General features: G+C 45.6%; 1 protein-coding gene across 4 annotated transcripts in view; it reads right to left on the bottom strand.

Annotated features, from left to right (window-relative positions):
* The window catches only part of EVL (Enah/Vasp-like), a 128756-nt gene extending 112241 nt beyond the window's left edge, over positions 1 to 16515 (bottom strand). For 3 of the 4 annotated variants that reach the window (NM_001389387.2, XM_046941831.1, XM_046941834.1), the window contains exon 1: positions 16317 to 16515. In NM_001389387.2, coding sequence (NP_001376316.1) covers positions 16317 to 16321 — 5 coding nt within the window. In that variant the 5' untranslated portion in view covers positions 16322 to 16515. Of the gene's footprint in view, positions 1 to 15768 lie in introns of all 4 variants that reach the window. The other variant, XM_046941829.1, reaches the window with a different exon arrangement.
* Positions 16516 to 16782: the final 267 nt, after the last annotated feature.

Raw genomic sequence — 16782 nt, 5'->3', positions numbered from 1 at the left:
GCCTTACTCTGGGGCTCAAGGGAAGGTGTACTGTAGTGAATCAGAGAGAATGGGACTCTTACTGATTTTCTAATCAGCCCTTGGGGATAACACTGTGTAACAATCTGCAGTCCAACAGAACTGAGACGGTTGGAATGAAAACTAAAAGCTGCATATGAATTATTGAGCTATCAGTCACTGCAATGGTACCTAAAATATCCAGTCCAGTTTAGAACTGTGCGGTGCTGATTGCTATATAAAGCTGAATATTTAGAAGGTCCCTAGCAGTTTAAATAGACAAGACAGACAGCAGAAGATAAGCATATTTGAAATAAATGTCAAATTAGTAAAAGAAATATGGTCATACCACCAAATACCCAAAGAAACTAAGATTCAGTCCGTACAGTCTGCAAATCTTAGTTGATATGACTAAGACTTGGGTATTCGTGCCTGAATTTCTGCCCGCTTATGAAAAATGATTTAAAACCATGCAAAATCTCTTCCAAGAAAAGGAATGAGGCTGCATGAATTTGAAGTGAAAGGAAGTAACGTATTATTTATCCCTAGATAAGCAACTATCAACCACAGCTTTTTCAACACAGCAGAGATTAATTTGAATCATACTGCACACAAAAGTTGCCTTGGCAATTACAAGTTATGCTACCTCAGTATTCACCTGACAGCCATAGCATCTCACTCCTGATACATGTTCTCTGATTAGCATCTTAATATTTCTAAACATTGAACAGAAGATATAAAGGACTCTCAGAGAAAATTAATTGGAGCCATGGACTTCCATTTGGAATCTTCCTTCAAGCTTGTCGTAATTAGTCAACTTTTTCCAAGTTTTGAGGGATTAAGTGCAAAAAGAGAGGAGCGGGAAGATAAGACTAGACATGCATCATCACCACTATCAAATAAAACATCAGTAGATATGGAAAAATAAGCTCTGAATAAGCTACTGGGCTCCTGAAAGCACACACTGACAAGAACCATTTGACACTTATGTGTAGGGTATATATTGTTTATATAGACTTCGAGGTTAGTTTATATACAAGTGTGGAAGTGAGCACCCTAGACACAAATATAAATAAAGCTATTCATGTAACACCAAAAACACACTGACTTCTTGCTATTTTGAAGAAAGAAAATAGCCTAGATCTTAAAAACATTTCAATTATATACCAGCATGTCTGCAGCCAAAGGTATCTGCCATGAACTAGGCAACTTCCCACCCACAGTTGAGGATATTAACATCTACTGACTTTCAGACTCATCATTAAGTACACTGGCCAGAAGCTGTACTTGCATGGAAAATACCAGAGTTTACTTGACATCTCTAATAAACATTCAAAGAGTGCAGCTGTTAACAACTGAGCCTTCTTACACCTCTGCAGTCTCTAGTAAAACAGTAGGAAGCAGTAGCAGAAAAATCAAGGCTAATATTTGGGGAATAGAAGCAGAAGTGTAACAGTGACCACACTGCTGTTGAGAAAACTCCATTGACACAATGAACGTGTTGAGCAAGCTCTCTCCTCTACCAGATCACAGTCCCAAGGTTTTAGGAGCTGCTGGCTTATGAGGATTTCACTGTCACATCAAAGCTCAGATCTGATCATGACCCAGAATTTTACCCAGGACATATATGGATTATCCATCATGAGGTAAGGTATTTGCCACAGTTTAGCTGGTATTGCTATCACATTAAGGATGGTATTGTTCTCTTCTCCATAAGAAAACAGTAAAGTCCTAGTGCTTCACTCTTAGAAATGAGGTGCATTTTCATAACAGGTCAAAAACAAACAAAAAAGAGAAAAAGAAGTGAATCTTTCTTGCCCTGGTAGCTGATGTAAAAGATGTTAGAATAAACATGTGAAGGAATTATTCATTATATACTGTGGAACTCTTTGTTCAGAGACAGCTTCTGACAGTAGCACCAGATTTAAACTGTGGCAGTTTCAGATTACTCAGTTCTGTGAGCACATACAAAAGTTTGGATTGCTCCAAGGCTTCAGGATAGCACCCACAAGCAGTTTCACACACTAGGCCGTGTTATTTTGCTGGCTGGTGAGACATGCTGGCAGTGGGATAGCACCAGAACATCTCTCAGGAAAAGGTTAGGACATCATACCAGTCCAGTTCTGGCCTCCCTTGAACCCACAAGTCTCGACTACGGGAAGATTTTTGATGTCTTCCATCACATCCTCAAAAATTCATCCATGTCTATAAAAATTTGGCAGGGGAGTAAAGAAGACAGAGTGAGACTCTGTGCCTAGCCACAAGACAAGAAGCAATGGGCACAATTTGAAATACAGGAAATTCAACTAGCCTACAACTTTAAGACTTCATTCTACCTTCTCCCTGTAATGCTGGAGGAGAGTTACAGGTGTCCGTGGTTGTATTCTAACACACAGGAGACAGATCAGGAAAGCCCCTTTTTGTTCTTGACAAAAAGAAAGTGAAAATTGAAAAAAATGACTCATCTTTTGAAGGACCCAAGAAATATTAGGGCTCCTGATCTCAGCTGCTCCTGCAGGACATCTTGAAGAGAGAGGGGTACCCTCCAGTGAAGCTTTATTAGGTTTGACACCTTAAAGGAGGTGTCAAAATTAACACAAAAATATCTTTTTTACATAAGCTGCATGTTACACTTTAGAGTTAAAAAAAAAAATCAGCATAGCAGCCAAAGCCTTCATGCAATCCATCAGCTGGGCAGCTTTCAGGACATCATCTGAACATCACCCATTCTTCAGTTTCCAGTGCTAGTGGGGATGAGATTCCGTTTCCTAACGGAAGGACAAGCACTAATACCCATAAAGAAGCAAAACAACAACACAAATGCCATGCTTTGGGGCAACTTCCTTTGCCTTCCACACCCAGAATTTTCCACCTCTCTCCTAATTCTCCTGTGAGCTACATAATATGATCTGGAGGCTTGCTTCAAGACCTCTGCCAGCTCCGAGCCCTGTGCTGCAGGCCTTTGACAAACCAAACCAATCCTGCTCGGCGTCCAAGCCTTGGCCACTCTCCAGCACAACCAAGACGCAGAAACACATTTTGCAGCCAGAAGACATCACAGCTGGCTGGAACTGTATGGTCTACCATTTCCCAACTTAATGACCCTATTTTCTCACTCTGGCTCAAAAAAAAAAAAACACCTGCTTAGACAGCACAGCTGTCATTAACTACCTGTGGTACTGCTGGTAGCCTTTTTACTGCCAAGGAAGGAGCACCTAATACAACTTGCTCTACAGTGCCACGAATCAAGGTTAGCATTACACCCACTGCCACCCTTGCCCATGCCAGCTGGGCCATTCACCAAACCCCAGAGTGAGCTGCCGCAAATGAAAGCTTTTTTCTCCCCATGATTCTCACTGATGAAATGCTGTGCTGCTTCACTGCTGTCCTGCCAGGCATTGCCTGCGGGGTTCAAACATGTTGCCTAAAACCAAATATCCCCCTGGGCTCTGGGCTCCCATGAGCCTTGGCCATCTGTCACTCATACCTCACTTGAGTACTCTCCAACCAGTTTTGACTACTGGCATATATCTTCCAGAGTTAATTTTTTATTCATGAGACAAATCCTACTTGCTTCATCTTCAGAGGTAAAGTGAGGTGAGCTATCCTCCAACATGACATACACTGGTCTTTCCAAGTACAAATGATGTCCTGAAGAAAATGGTCAAAGATAAAAATCCAAGTCAACTCCCGGCTTAGCTAATTACAAATGAATGAAACCATAGAGCAGTCAGCGTGTCCTTTTAAGTGGAAACAGGCATTAAAAGTGGAGACAGAAGGGGCAAGGCTCTGCAGATGGATTCCTGAGCCTCATGCACAGATAGCCTATCACAAAACTTAATGTCATCCAAAACTTACTCCCTTTAATTCCTCCTTGATTTCCAGCTACTGTCATACATCATTCATTATTATTACACATTTTCAACTCACATTTGTATCTCAGAGAACTGCAGATCATCCTAACCTAACGCCTGCTCTTTTCAGCCTCACATTCCAAGTCACATTCCTCTTATATGCTGCAAATAGCTCTCTTGAGTTGCAAGAACCCTACTTCCTTGTCCATGGGCTCCACCACTCTTCTCTCTGCTACCTCAGGGTGCTCTAGGAGAGCACTACTTGAAGTGACACCAGCATTATCAGGTAGAGCTGATGCGTGGGAAGCACAAGCAATGCTGGACCCATGAGCTGCATCAGTTCCAGGTCCAGCACCCCTCCAATTGCCTCTCTCCAGAGACAGACAGCACTCAGTAATTGCATTCTTCAGCGCTGCAGTGGCGCAGGGATAGGAAAAGATGTCAGCATGTACAACTGCTTCTCACCTCTGAAACAGAACAGGGTTGAGTAGAGCCCAGAAATAGACTGAGATGTATGTACAAGCACAGGAATGAGAAGAATAGGTCAAAGAAAACCCAGTGAGGCCATGCAAAGGAAAGGATCCAACAACCTGAAGAGATGGATGCTATTTACTCATCATTGAATATAAAATCACAAGGACAGGTATTAATTCCACAACCACCCTCTGTTCCTTGGCTGTTCAGCTTCTCCAGAAACTATTACTATTGGTGCTTGAGGGTATGAGTGTCCAGACAGATCCACATGGCATTGTTCGTTATTGTGCCCCAGGTCTCCAACACCTGTGTACCCTTGAAGTCCTCTTCCCTCAGCTTCACTAATTGCACAGCTTAAGTTTCCTGCAATATTTCTGTACTCCACTGGCTTTTCATATAGACAAGGATTCAGTAACAGCCAAAGTGATTTTTAACCTATAATCACAGTTTTCTTCTCTAATCCCTCTTTATCTTTCAGCTACTTAAGGGTGGTAAGGCACTGGCACAGGTTGCCCAGAGAGATGGTGAATGCCCTGGCCACAGTCAAGGTCAGGCTGCATGGGACTCTAAACAACCTGATCTAGCTGTGGGCATCATTATACGTGAGATCCACTGGCTATCCTTTAAAAGGTCCCTTTCAACTTCAAAAATTCTATGAAATCATTTCAAACTTCTCCTATGACAATCTCCTGTCTCCTATCTCATTTTTCCCCACAAAAATATATCTAACACGGTTCTGTTTCTGATGCCTTCCCTTCAATTCATTATTTATAAAATAGCTTCTTTTATTCCACCACAGTTCCAAAGGAGTCACTCACATAAAGGAAATGTTCCCAAGAAATGTAAGGAAAAAATAAGTCTGATGGCAGATCGAGTCATTTCTAAACAATCCCATACTTACATAAACTAATGCTAGTTCTCAACAAATAACTAATGAAAAAAAATGGGGATTTAGTTGTAACTGTAATAAAAACACATGTGAATCTGCTCAGGAATTCTAAAATACTTCCAGTTTTTCAATTTACCTTTGAAAACCTGCTTTCTCTGCATACTTTGGACCAGAGAGGGGTCCAAAGGGGTATTTGTTCTCTTTTGACCAACACATTGGGTTCTCCTCCTGCAAATACTCCCAGCAAGGAAAAAAAGGTATGCAACTCTTGCAAGTTATCATTGTACAAACACAAGAGATTCCTTGCTGAAGAATTGTATAAAGGAAACTGTCACAGAGCCAAAATATTCTCTTGTGACAGCCGAGCTTCTTGCAACTTCCCAAATAAGGCCGTGACTTTATAGAGCATGTCTTTTCAAAGCCTCATTGATTTTCATCATCTCATGAAGAAGCACACTGTTTATACATCTGGATGTGCTGATATTAAAACAGGATGAGATGGGCATAACTCAGTGGTTGCAAAGCCTGGTTTGCAAAGAGAGTGAGCCAAATAATCACAGGAAGCTTCCAGAGACAAACAGCATCCCTTCAACCGCTAGCTTGGAGTCGTCCCCTTTGTGAGCTCTATCTAGGAGGTGTGAAGATGCTGATACTGACAGCCAGTATTTCCCCACGCACGGAGTACAGATTTCAAGGGACTTTTGAAGCACATATAGGCCCATATTCCAGAAACTTCTGCACTGCAGATAGGGTTCATATTCAAAACATCATTCCTATTTTTCAAGTACAGCTTTGCTTATCTTCGGAGGAAAATAAAGAAGCAGTGAAGTTAGATCAACTTTGCTATACCTACATAATATTTTAAAACCATTTTTCTCCTGAAGCCAGTTCAATGGTCTCTGTTTAGCAAAATAACCTGGTGTTTCAGTTCTGCTACTTCATTCATACTTGCAGCACAGCACTGTGAAATCAGAAGTTTTTTTGGGTGAGGTCACAAACTTCTGAAAACAAGTAAGTCCTTAAAAACACCTGTTACAATCAGAGAGATTAAGGCAGCGGAAGGATGATACAGGACTGTAACAATAAAGGAACCAGCATGGGTAGAATAGTATTTCAAAGGAAAAGTAAAGGTGCTCACCCATCTCTGAAGATCCAGGCTCGCAGGAAAGACTCCACAAGAGAGGGATCTCCAACCACAGACCCATCCACAGAGGCAGTCAGCCCTCAAATGGGGTCCAAGAGAGGTGCAGCCAGGCTCCACCCCTTCTGGTCACACACATGAATTGCCTTCACCTGTGCTCCCAGGGCTGAGCTGGGTTTTTTCCCCAGGTAATCAATCAGTGGTTCAGGCCGTGACTCAACAGTTCCCATACAACACCATACACAAAAACTTGCAGATCTTGGCCGTTTTAGTCAGCCTATCTTTGTAATCATCACGTGTTCACTCCTATAATAATCATATGGAAAATAATCTAATCACAGAACTTTAAGTCGTATAGACAGAAAAGAAAAAAAAGCATTAAGCAAGTGGGTAAGTAGAGTCTGTGTATAGTGAAAGCACAAACTGTTTAGGTGATGCGTATTCAGAAACTTCATGCAACAGCACCACATAGGCACAAAGGATTGAAAAAGCAAAAGGTACAAGTCAGAGTCAGGTAACACCTGACAGTGGTATCTAAATGCTGAGTAAAGCAAACTGACTTGTATCCAATTTTAAGCCATGCTAGCAACATATATGACTTCTAGTCCATGTGCAATGCAACACAACAGGCAGTGCAATTCCAGCATAGAAATTCTGCCCAAAGCAGGAAGACTCATGCAGAAAGGACTGATGTGAGGCAGCAAACAAATGACTCCCAGCCTTCTTCACTTCGATCACGTATTCACAGCCTGCCTTGATTCTGTGGATGACCATGCAGCAACATAACAGGTCATAGAACTGACTAATCCAACAGAATACTGTTGGATTTTCTCTGGTTGGATTAAGAGTTTAACAAGAAATCCCACAGCCGAATGATGGCAAAGTCACACACAAGGAGAGCGGTGGGAAAGTCCTTCTAGAACCAAGGGCAGCCAACCCACCATCACACCTGCTTAGCCATAACTAGTAAACTGCCCCACAGGCTTTATTTACAAGAGAAAACTCTAGAACGCTAATCTGAATTAACATTCCTGAATGAATCAAACTACGTTAGATCTCCACAGACGCACTCATTATTAATTAAATCAACCCTATTTCATACTTAGTATAATTTGCTTTGATGTGAATTAAGCATAATCAAATTAAGGTCACTTGAACATTGAATCTGAGAATATATACAATGCTGTAATTTAGTTTACCTAATTTACTCTACATTCCCATTTTAGGTGATTTAGACTAGTTTTCCTTCACGTCTTCCTGCAAACAGCTTTGGAATAGGAAGAGACAACAAAGAGTAGCAGAGATGGTGGGAAATATCCCACAGAATCAACATTTTTTCGCTGTTGGTGAACTTGGTCCCCAGGAAAGGAGTACTTCAGGTTACACATCAACAACTTGAGGTTATGTATGCTCACTCTCCACGGTGGCTTTCCTGTCTTGCCTAACATTCATCTGGAGGCCAGGGGCTGCAATAAGCCAGACCTTGCAAGTCCTCACCTCTGGATCTTCCACCATTTGCAACAGCTGAGCAGCTGTTAATGGGCCACTAGCAGTGCATGTCCTGAAGGAACCTGAGGCAGTCCTCAAGGAAGTGACATCGGATGTGTTTGTTTTTTGAACAGCAGGTCACTAAAACATTTGAAGCGTTTCCCACTTTAGACATAGCAGTCACCAGAGCTGTTTTCAATAAAATAACAGTAATGATAAAAGCCAACTTCTTTAGGCAGATACCTTAAAGTCACTTGTCATATCTATTCACAATTGTAAGGTTCTGATTATCCTGTTCCAGCACTTACAAGGACACCCCTGAGTCTCCCACCAAACTTCATGTTCCTGTTATGCGACTGCTTTTTACCATGAAAGTGATTTTCCTGCATACACAGCTGTGTACACAAATGCACTCTGTCATATCTAGGGCACGAGTCATCTAATATTTTCTGCGATGCAGGTACCATCTGTGAAGCTGAACTGCAGTTCGGGACTATCATATTGACACGTGTGTTGGGGAAATCAGAGATGGAAACTGATATTAGATTATAATCCTACTGCATTCAGATGGAAGGCCAGGACAGTGGTGACAGCTGAATGCACGATGCAGGAACAGCACTCACCTGCACACCTCCCAGCAGGCCTGAGACATGCCCTTGTGGGCATTCATTGCTCTTTCATACTTGTTTCCATCCTCCCCAGTGTGCTGCCTGGCTCAGTTTCCTCTTTGCTATTTCTGCAACGCTCTCATATTGAATGCCATGAAATTTTAAAATAGTGTGCTGGCTCAGGGTTTTTGAGATTGCAGAGGGCTGCAGTCACGCAGTTCTGGCACTATTTTTGCTTAGCAACTCAGGACAGAAGGGACACCAGGCCCTTGGGCAACATCCTGCAGACCACAAAGCAAGGAGCGCTCCCTGGGGCCAACACAGGGATCCCTTGCTACATGCACAGATACTTCTCAGTTACCCTAAATGCAGGCTGCCCCACTGAAGCAGTTCTGCCCTTCTTTTCGTTCACTTCTCGCCTCCATTTATCCACTTGAATTCCCAAAAGGGAAGGAGCAGCCTCACCATCATGTTCCACCAGCCCTAGTCCTCACAAGGACTTGCAGAGCTACCTGATTCCTGCCCACTGTACTTCCTTCCTACAGCCAAAGAATGTCTCCCGCTGAGCTCTGTCCTCAGCTGAAGCAGCCAGCCCTCACTGCTCCATTAGGCCCCAGCTCTGTCAATATTGCACACATACTTAAATTTATTACAGTCACTGGTCTTACCACTGCGGTCATTAGGTTCACAGACATCAAGGATGCTGCTGCCAGTAATAAGGTCAAGAATGCATGCAAGCCCTTTCCCGAGGAGCAGTCACGCTACAGCAGCAGCCTGCGGTGTGGGAGGTGGGAAGGCACTCAAGATCCCATTCTTTCACTATAGCCACTCTATGTAGAGAGCATCCATCCCAGCACTGAGTTGCTGGTGGAGGCACAAGGCTGTGCCACGAGTCACAGATCCCACCAGTAGCAGCTGCTAAAGTAGCACTGCAATGAACTCCTCTAATGGAAAACATAGGATGTGCTGGAGCCAAACTGAAGGACATAACTCTGTGTTCCATTAATTCACAAATAGTCCTCAATACCAGGCAAGCCAACCAACCAACAGGGAGAGTAAAAGGGCATTTTATTAGGTGTACAGGTAAAATAAATATGTAAGTCCATGCTCTCTCTCTTTCATTAACCTAATTAGTCAAATAAATTAACTGCCTGAGAGCAGCAAGGCTGCTTTATTGGGATGACTCAAAACCCTTACTTCTTAATGTAACAGCTGTGGGATCTAAAATTGACTAAGATTTACCTAGACAGTGTATTTAGTTATTTAATAGAAAGATTAGCGTGCAAATGTATTGCAGTACTCAACGCTAATTCATGATAAAGTCAGAATATTAGAATATTATAGTTACCTCATTATGTCAAAATATGCTAGCCCAGTATTTCTCTCATTTTAAATAAGAAATCCTTTTCAAAAAGGAATTCACAGATTATCTCAAATCCCAGAACTGTTTGGCAGGTGGGAACAAGAGCGACAGACAAAACAGAGCAGTTTAGTAAAACAATGCTTTTACTATTAAAAACATTTTAACTGGTAATGACAACAGCAAAGAGCTAATGGGCCGAGATATATATGTACAAGCTGTGTGAAAATAAGTACATGTGTGTTTGATTTTAACTTCCTTGTTTCCAATTTTAATGACTTTTGAAGGAATTTTTTGAACTCTTTTGATGTCCTTTGGACCACAAACCACAAGTTGAGTAACGCTGTTCTGCTCGGTGCTGAAGTCATAATCCTGCTCATCCAGCAGACATGTAGCAGATTTACTTTCAGCTACAGCTTTTTTGCTTGTATTTACTTATTCAAGCTAACCTTTTGTCATGAGCATTCAACAGCCTCAGCAGTCACTGCTGCACATGGGGGAGCGCATGCAAACATTATACACATGCAGCATCCCCGCAGCCAATATTCTGGTCTGTGTATGGCTAAGGAAGAAAAGGATAAAGCATGCAATTAAACGGATTACAGAGACCATGGGCCTACTTCCAGCTAATACCATTTCAGTGTATTTTCTAGATCCCTTCGTTACTGAGGGAGTGGCTTAGTAAGGAGGGATAAAGCATGGAGGCACTGGGAGGAAGCAGCGCTCACTCAGTAAGCAGCAGCAGCGAATGATGGGAAAAGGAAATAAAAAGGAGAAAGGAACAGACAGCAATATGGAGAACACAAGGAACCTTGCTTTAATGCTTAGTGATTAGTATAAATACACTCTTTGTCCTCAGAAATGCTTTCTGAACAGAAGTCTCCGTTCTACCAAACCAAGAACTTGAACAGGACCAAGTTTAGGCACATCCTTAAATCCTGCCCTAAAAGGAGAACTAGCTAGTTAACCTTCTTAAGTCCCCCTCAAGTAAGCACTGTCATCCTGCAGCAGATTAAAGAAAGGAAGCCCAAAGGTTAAGAGATACAGCAGCTGTGGAGTAGCCAGGGAAGCATGGTGCATCTGCAACAAGGGCTCACCACAACCAAGCCCCAGGCCTGGCCCTGGCCCAAATCACCTGCATGGCCAGGCCCAAACTTCCAAATCCTCATGCTACAGCACCCATGGCATCCTGCAGCACTCTGCAATAGCAGCACAACATTAAGATGAGTTGCACTACACAGCTTTTTTTTTTTAAGTAAATCACAGCAAAACGTGTCTATCCTACTCAGCACCTCTTCAGGCTGAAGAAAGAGAGAAGAACACTGAGATCTCAAGTTGCAGGAATGACACCTACTGCCTGACAAATGAATTGCTCACCCAAAAGGTGTTGTCTCCCTGGCCATCAGCATGGGTAACTGAGGAATAAAACCCTCCACCATGAACCCAGAGAATATTTTGTCTGAACTGGAAGCATGGTTGGTCATTAGAAAGTGTTCCTTCATGTTGCCAGCTGGCTATAGGGTTTGTAATGCAAGCACTGGGGAGCCTGGGTAGAAGGATTTTTGAAACAGCAGGACTATTACCTTAGTGAAAGCCAGCAAGAACTTCTGGTGGTGCCTTGGTTTCCCATCCTTTACATACCCTATGTGTACGGAAGATGTGAGCTACCTTCTGTCTTTGTATGCAAGGACTTCCTGGTCAGGTTCACCCTACTGAACCCCAAATGGCCAACTTGGCACAACTGGGGGTGAGAGAAACCAGAGCACACAAACACGGGGAAAAGGGGGGGGAGAGGGAGGGGGGGAACATAAGCCAAAGCTGAACTTGAAGCAAACATCAGGCCTCAAAGCCTACTTTGGGAAGGCAAGTCAGAGCTTTCTGACCACCATGCGTCTCTCTCACTCAATGACCGTGAGACACCCTTTGAAATGTAATGCTTTATCCATTGTCATCATAGAATCTTTAAGGTTGGAAAAGACCTCTGGGATCAGCTAGTCCAACCATCCTCATAATATTACCCACTAAACCATGGCCCAAAGTACCACATCTACCCTCCTCCTGAATACCTCCAGGGATGGTGACTCAACCACCTCCTTGGGCAGCCTGTACTCATTACCGCTATTTTTGAGAAGAAATTTTCCCCAATATCCAACCTGAACCTCACCTGGTGCAATTTAAGGCTATTATCTCTCATCCTACCACTGTTACCTGGGAGCAGAGGCCAACCCCCACCTCACTACAGCCTCCTTTCAGGCATTTGTAGAGAATCTCCACTCAGCCTGCTCCAGGCTGAACAACCTCAGCTCCCTCAGCCACTTATAAGGTTTGTGCTCCAGATGTGATGCTGCAGAATGGCATTACTGTCAATCAGAAAGGTTTCCAGTCTCCAATTTTTGGTAAGGACTTTCCCAGTCTGTTTACTGTGATTTAAAACAAAAACAAACAAACAAAAAACAATAATAGACATTCTTAAAGCTTTTATATCTCTGAATTCAAGAATCCTCATGGAAAAGCTGTCACTGCCATTCTTCGTGTTTGCCGCAATGCAAAAACACAAAGTCTCACGGGAAGAAAAGTTCTATGCTGGTAAATATTCCAGAAGTGAAAAGGAGGGAGGGGTGGGAAATATGGTCTGTTTTCAATTTCACACAGTCACAGCCCAGTTTGAGCCACACTTTGAGCATCACTGGGAGATGTGCAAGCACACCCATGGGCACGGAGCTGTCACCAGGAGAACTGCCAGTTACTTTGGCGTGCAGAATGAACCACCAGGTTACGTCACTTCCTACAGCTGGAAACATCTCCCAGGCACCAGACAGCACGTCAGTGGTGTGCCAGGAGCAAGGTGGATCAGCCCATGCAGGGTCATAAGCTGCTGTGCTTCCCTGGGGACCCTTCGCTGCCGAGCCACCCCAGCGCATCTCTCGGTCACTTCCCCTCATTACAACGCGTTACATCTTAAAGCAGATGAGATGGAAGTCTTGGGGAGGTGGCTGCACATGAAACCTGCCTAAGGGAGAAGGATGGGATAGAGGCACGGCCATCTCTCCTGGTGCTGCTGAGAAACAGGGCTGAGGAAAAGGGCAGGTGGGAAAAGATGATGGATCCCAGGTGTTCTGAAACGACCGTGAAGAGAGCAAAGCACACACTCCAAAACTCTGCACCCTCCTGTAGGAACAACAGCAGTGTGCACTGCCTGTCCTCCGCAATGAAGGACAACACCAGAACATGATATATATATCATGTATATATACATGTATCATATATTTAAGTGTAAATAAAAAGCAGATGAGATAACCCTGAGATTCAGATGCGGATTCAGCAAAGAAACATCTCTGTGCTGAACTTCCCAGCTACAGAAAATCCATAGCTCATTTAATTTCCTTTATTTTAGTTCTGTAATTATTAGGACTGAACATTAGTCAGGATTCATTTCACTTTGGCAGCAGCTTTATCTTTGCTAAAGAGATCTGATATTACTCATCTCACACAGTGCCCAGAATTGAGAGAAACTATGATGGATAGCAAGAGAAAAAAGGAAAGCAATCACAATGCTGCTAACCTGCAAGGTGAGAGTGTTGGGTTTTTGCTTTTTGCTTTTGAAAGATTTTGTGGATTCCTTAAAAAATAAAAAAATTAAATACTTACAAAGAGAGCAGCACCACGCTGTCAAAAGCAGGCAGTTAGCTGAGTACAAAGAAGGAATATGCAGACACCTTTAATCACAGCACACTTCTAACAGAGCTGCTCTGCATTAGGGTGTCTGCTACTTAACAGAGTCTGAGTGAGCCAGAACAGCACAGAAGTGAAACAGTGCACAGAGCCCCGGCCCTGAGCTCAACAGACACGCACACCCTTGCTTGGAGAACTGCATTCAGCCTTGACTTCACTGTCGCAAGAAGACTGAAGACTTCAGAAAACAGGGAGTGAAGATGGAATAAGTGGGCTTGCCCCCCACCAGAGCCAACCACCCCCCAAAGATCCGAGCAGTGCTACAGAAGCAGCTTTCTGCCATGAGCACGGCGTCCGTGCTTGGGATTTTGCTGACATGATGGCAGCGAGGCCGGGAGTTTTCTCACGCAGTGATTTTGGTAGAGCTGCACAGCACAGATGAGGCTCGGAGGACCACCAAGCTCCTCTAAGGAGCACCATGGGACAACACACGGAGCCACGCAAAGGGCAGCAGTCAGAAAACCAGCAGACTGTTTCTACAGTCCCCAAGCTGGACAAAAGGGAATAAAAATTAGCTAAGTTACAAACCACTCCAGCTTGGAAATCAATTAACAAGTGCCAGGGTTAAAGGACATTTTATGAACCACTTGAGTTATTATCCACCTCGGGGGATGCTATGACTTGCCTACAGGGACGGCTCGCTGGGCCAGTGAGGTCAGTAACCTCAATTCTGGCGACATTCTAAACAGAAACAACGTGTCCTCTCTGATTTGTTACAGAGGCAAACAGAAGGAAACAGTAAAAAAGGGAAAAGACAGAAAACAAGGCTGCATACCTATAGCCCCACTTAGCCTCCAAGCAAATAAAAAGCTCCGGACAAACTCTGGAGTTACCAACTCTTCAATGAACAGGCAGTGTGGAAGAAAGCAAAATGCTCATCTGCTCTGTGCTCATCAAACCAAAAACTTTGCCTGTTTACATCCAAAACAAGAGGTTTAAGAAGAACGATGCATATATGGCTCCTGCTACTCAAGTTTATGCCACAACTGTAGGACCACCACACATACAGCCAACCAACACTCACCCTCACCACAGCAAAGAGAGAGACGGGGAGGATTTTTCATCTACAGACACATTTAGAGACATCATCTCAAATACGAGCTAATTCTGTGGCTTGTAAGAATAAATGAATACCAGTTATTTACACAATATTTACTGTACTACAGCAGTATTTTCATAGACTAAGAAGTAATGACATCTCTGCTCTTGAACATTTTCCACCCAGGAGTCCTAAAGCACTTCCGAAATAGAATATCTATTGCCTTCTTCTTCTAAGGCCGGTGCTGTACCCCCTTTACACACATTTATGTCTTTGAAACGATGACTGAAAGAAATTATCAAAATATAAATGGAAATCTGTACTTATATATGGCAAGCATCCCATAAGCATAGTTGTGCAAGGGATAGCAAAGAACATCCAAATGCAATATAAATAAAACACACATGGCTAGGCAAATGTTTTAAGGTTTTAAATGATGGTGCAGCCTGCCAGGGGCTTTTAGGTTAATAGAGCCTGGTCCAGCCCAAGGAGCACCCCAACCATCCCAGCTGCAGTGGGGTTAGGCCTCTTTTCCTCTCCTGTATGCCTCACGGCTCACACCTCCTCTGATGGAGAGTATTACAGTCCTCCAACACACAGTCTGTATTCATAAAATCATAGACTCGTTAAGGTCGGAAGCAACCACTAAGATCACCAAGTCCAACTACCAGCCCATCCCCACCATGCCCGCTAACCACGGCCCTCAGTGCCACATCTGCCCTTATCCTGAACACCTCCAGGGACGGGGCTCTCTACAGGGAGCAACCCCGCCAATACTGCTGAGTGAGAGGGAGGCGGCAGGGGACAAATTCACCTCCACCCCTGCAGTTGGCGACCCACCTCTTTGGAGGTCTCCGAGCAGCACCGTCAGCAGCCCAGGTGAAGGGACACCTTTGCACGGGGGTCAGCGGGCTCCAGGACACCGCTCACATCACACCTCAGGCTCACGTGCTTCTCGGTCCTCCCCAGGAGCACGATTTTAAAGCAAGAGAAGGAAACTAAGCCAAACAAATGGATGCAAGCACCTGGTGACAGCCTCAGGAGTAAACGGAGCCCCAAATGCAGGCAGAGGCTGTCAGCACTCAGCGCACCTCCAGGAGCAAAGCAAACCTTGCAATTCAGGGATCGCGCACCACAGCAGAGCAGCTGTTACGGCCATTTCTAAGGGTTCCCAAAGCGGCATTACCTTTGTAAAGATAATCGTTAAGCGGAAAGAATCACCGGCATGAGGAGCGGGAGCGGGGCTGGGTCGCCGCGAGATGCGCAGCCGACTCCGGAATGACCGAGGGCAAAGAGACGGGCCGGGGAGAGCGGGGACCAAAACAAACGGCTCTTCCTCCCACAGGCACTTCTCCAGCTGGAGGAAATCGGCGGATCGCTGCTTTCCAGAGACACAATGGACAAACCGAGCTCGGAAAGGGGAACCGCGGCTCGCAGCTGACCTACGCCGGAGCAAATCGGCGCTCCGCCGTCCCCGAGGGCTCCGTGCCAGAGGCCGTGCCCCGGGATACGGCGCTAAGCGGAGATCCGCGGCTCCGCACCGCGCTCGCAGCCTTTGTACGCGCCGAGATAATCCGCCCGACGGACGGATTGAGGCGGCGGCGGCCAAACGCGCCACAAACGCCACCGTCCGCTCGCGCTGCCCACGCGGCGAAGGACCGGGAAGCGCCGCTCCGCTACGCCGCCCCTCCGCCCCGACCCCCCGTCCCCACGGCGCGTCCCCGCCGCGCTCACCTCATCTTCCCGGCGGCGGCTGCCGGGGCCCGGGGGCGGCGTGGAGCGGGGACTCCTCCGGGCGCCGCCCCACTCGCAGCGCCGGGCCCCGCGGCGCTACCCGGGCAGCGCGGCGGCGGGCAGCCCCTCCGCCGGCCCGGCCATGTTGCCGGCTCCCGCCCGGCTGCGCTGCGTGTGAGAGAGCGCGTGTGGGCAGGACAAAGCAGCCGCCGCCGCCTCCCGCCCCGCTCCCACGCGCGGCGGGGCCGCCCCGCCCCGCGCAGCCTCCGCCGGCGGTCGGGCCCCGCGGGTGGGTGCCGAGAGACGGGAGCGCCCGAACCGGCGGCGGCTGCAGCGGGAGAGCCGAGAGCCGAGAGCCGCCCTTACTGCGCGGTGTTTGTGAACGGCAGAAATCGTGTTTCCAGTTACTACCGCAGGAAGCGGTGCTGTCGGAGCCCACACCCTGCCCGCTCGCTCCCCACGCCCT

Source organism: Gallus gallus, chromosome 5 (genome assembly GCF_016699485.2).
Source record: "Gallus gallus isolate bGalGal1 chromosome 5, bGalGal1.mat.broiler.GRCg7b, whole genome shotgun sequence".
NCBI lineage: Eukaryota > Metazoa > Chordata > Aves > Galliformes > Phasianidae > Gallus > Gallus gallus.
The sequence above is the reverse complement of the archived record's forward strand: the minus strand, read 5'-3'. Positions and strand labels throughout refer to the sequence as shown.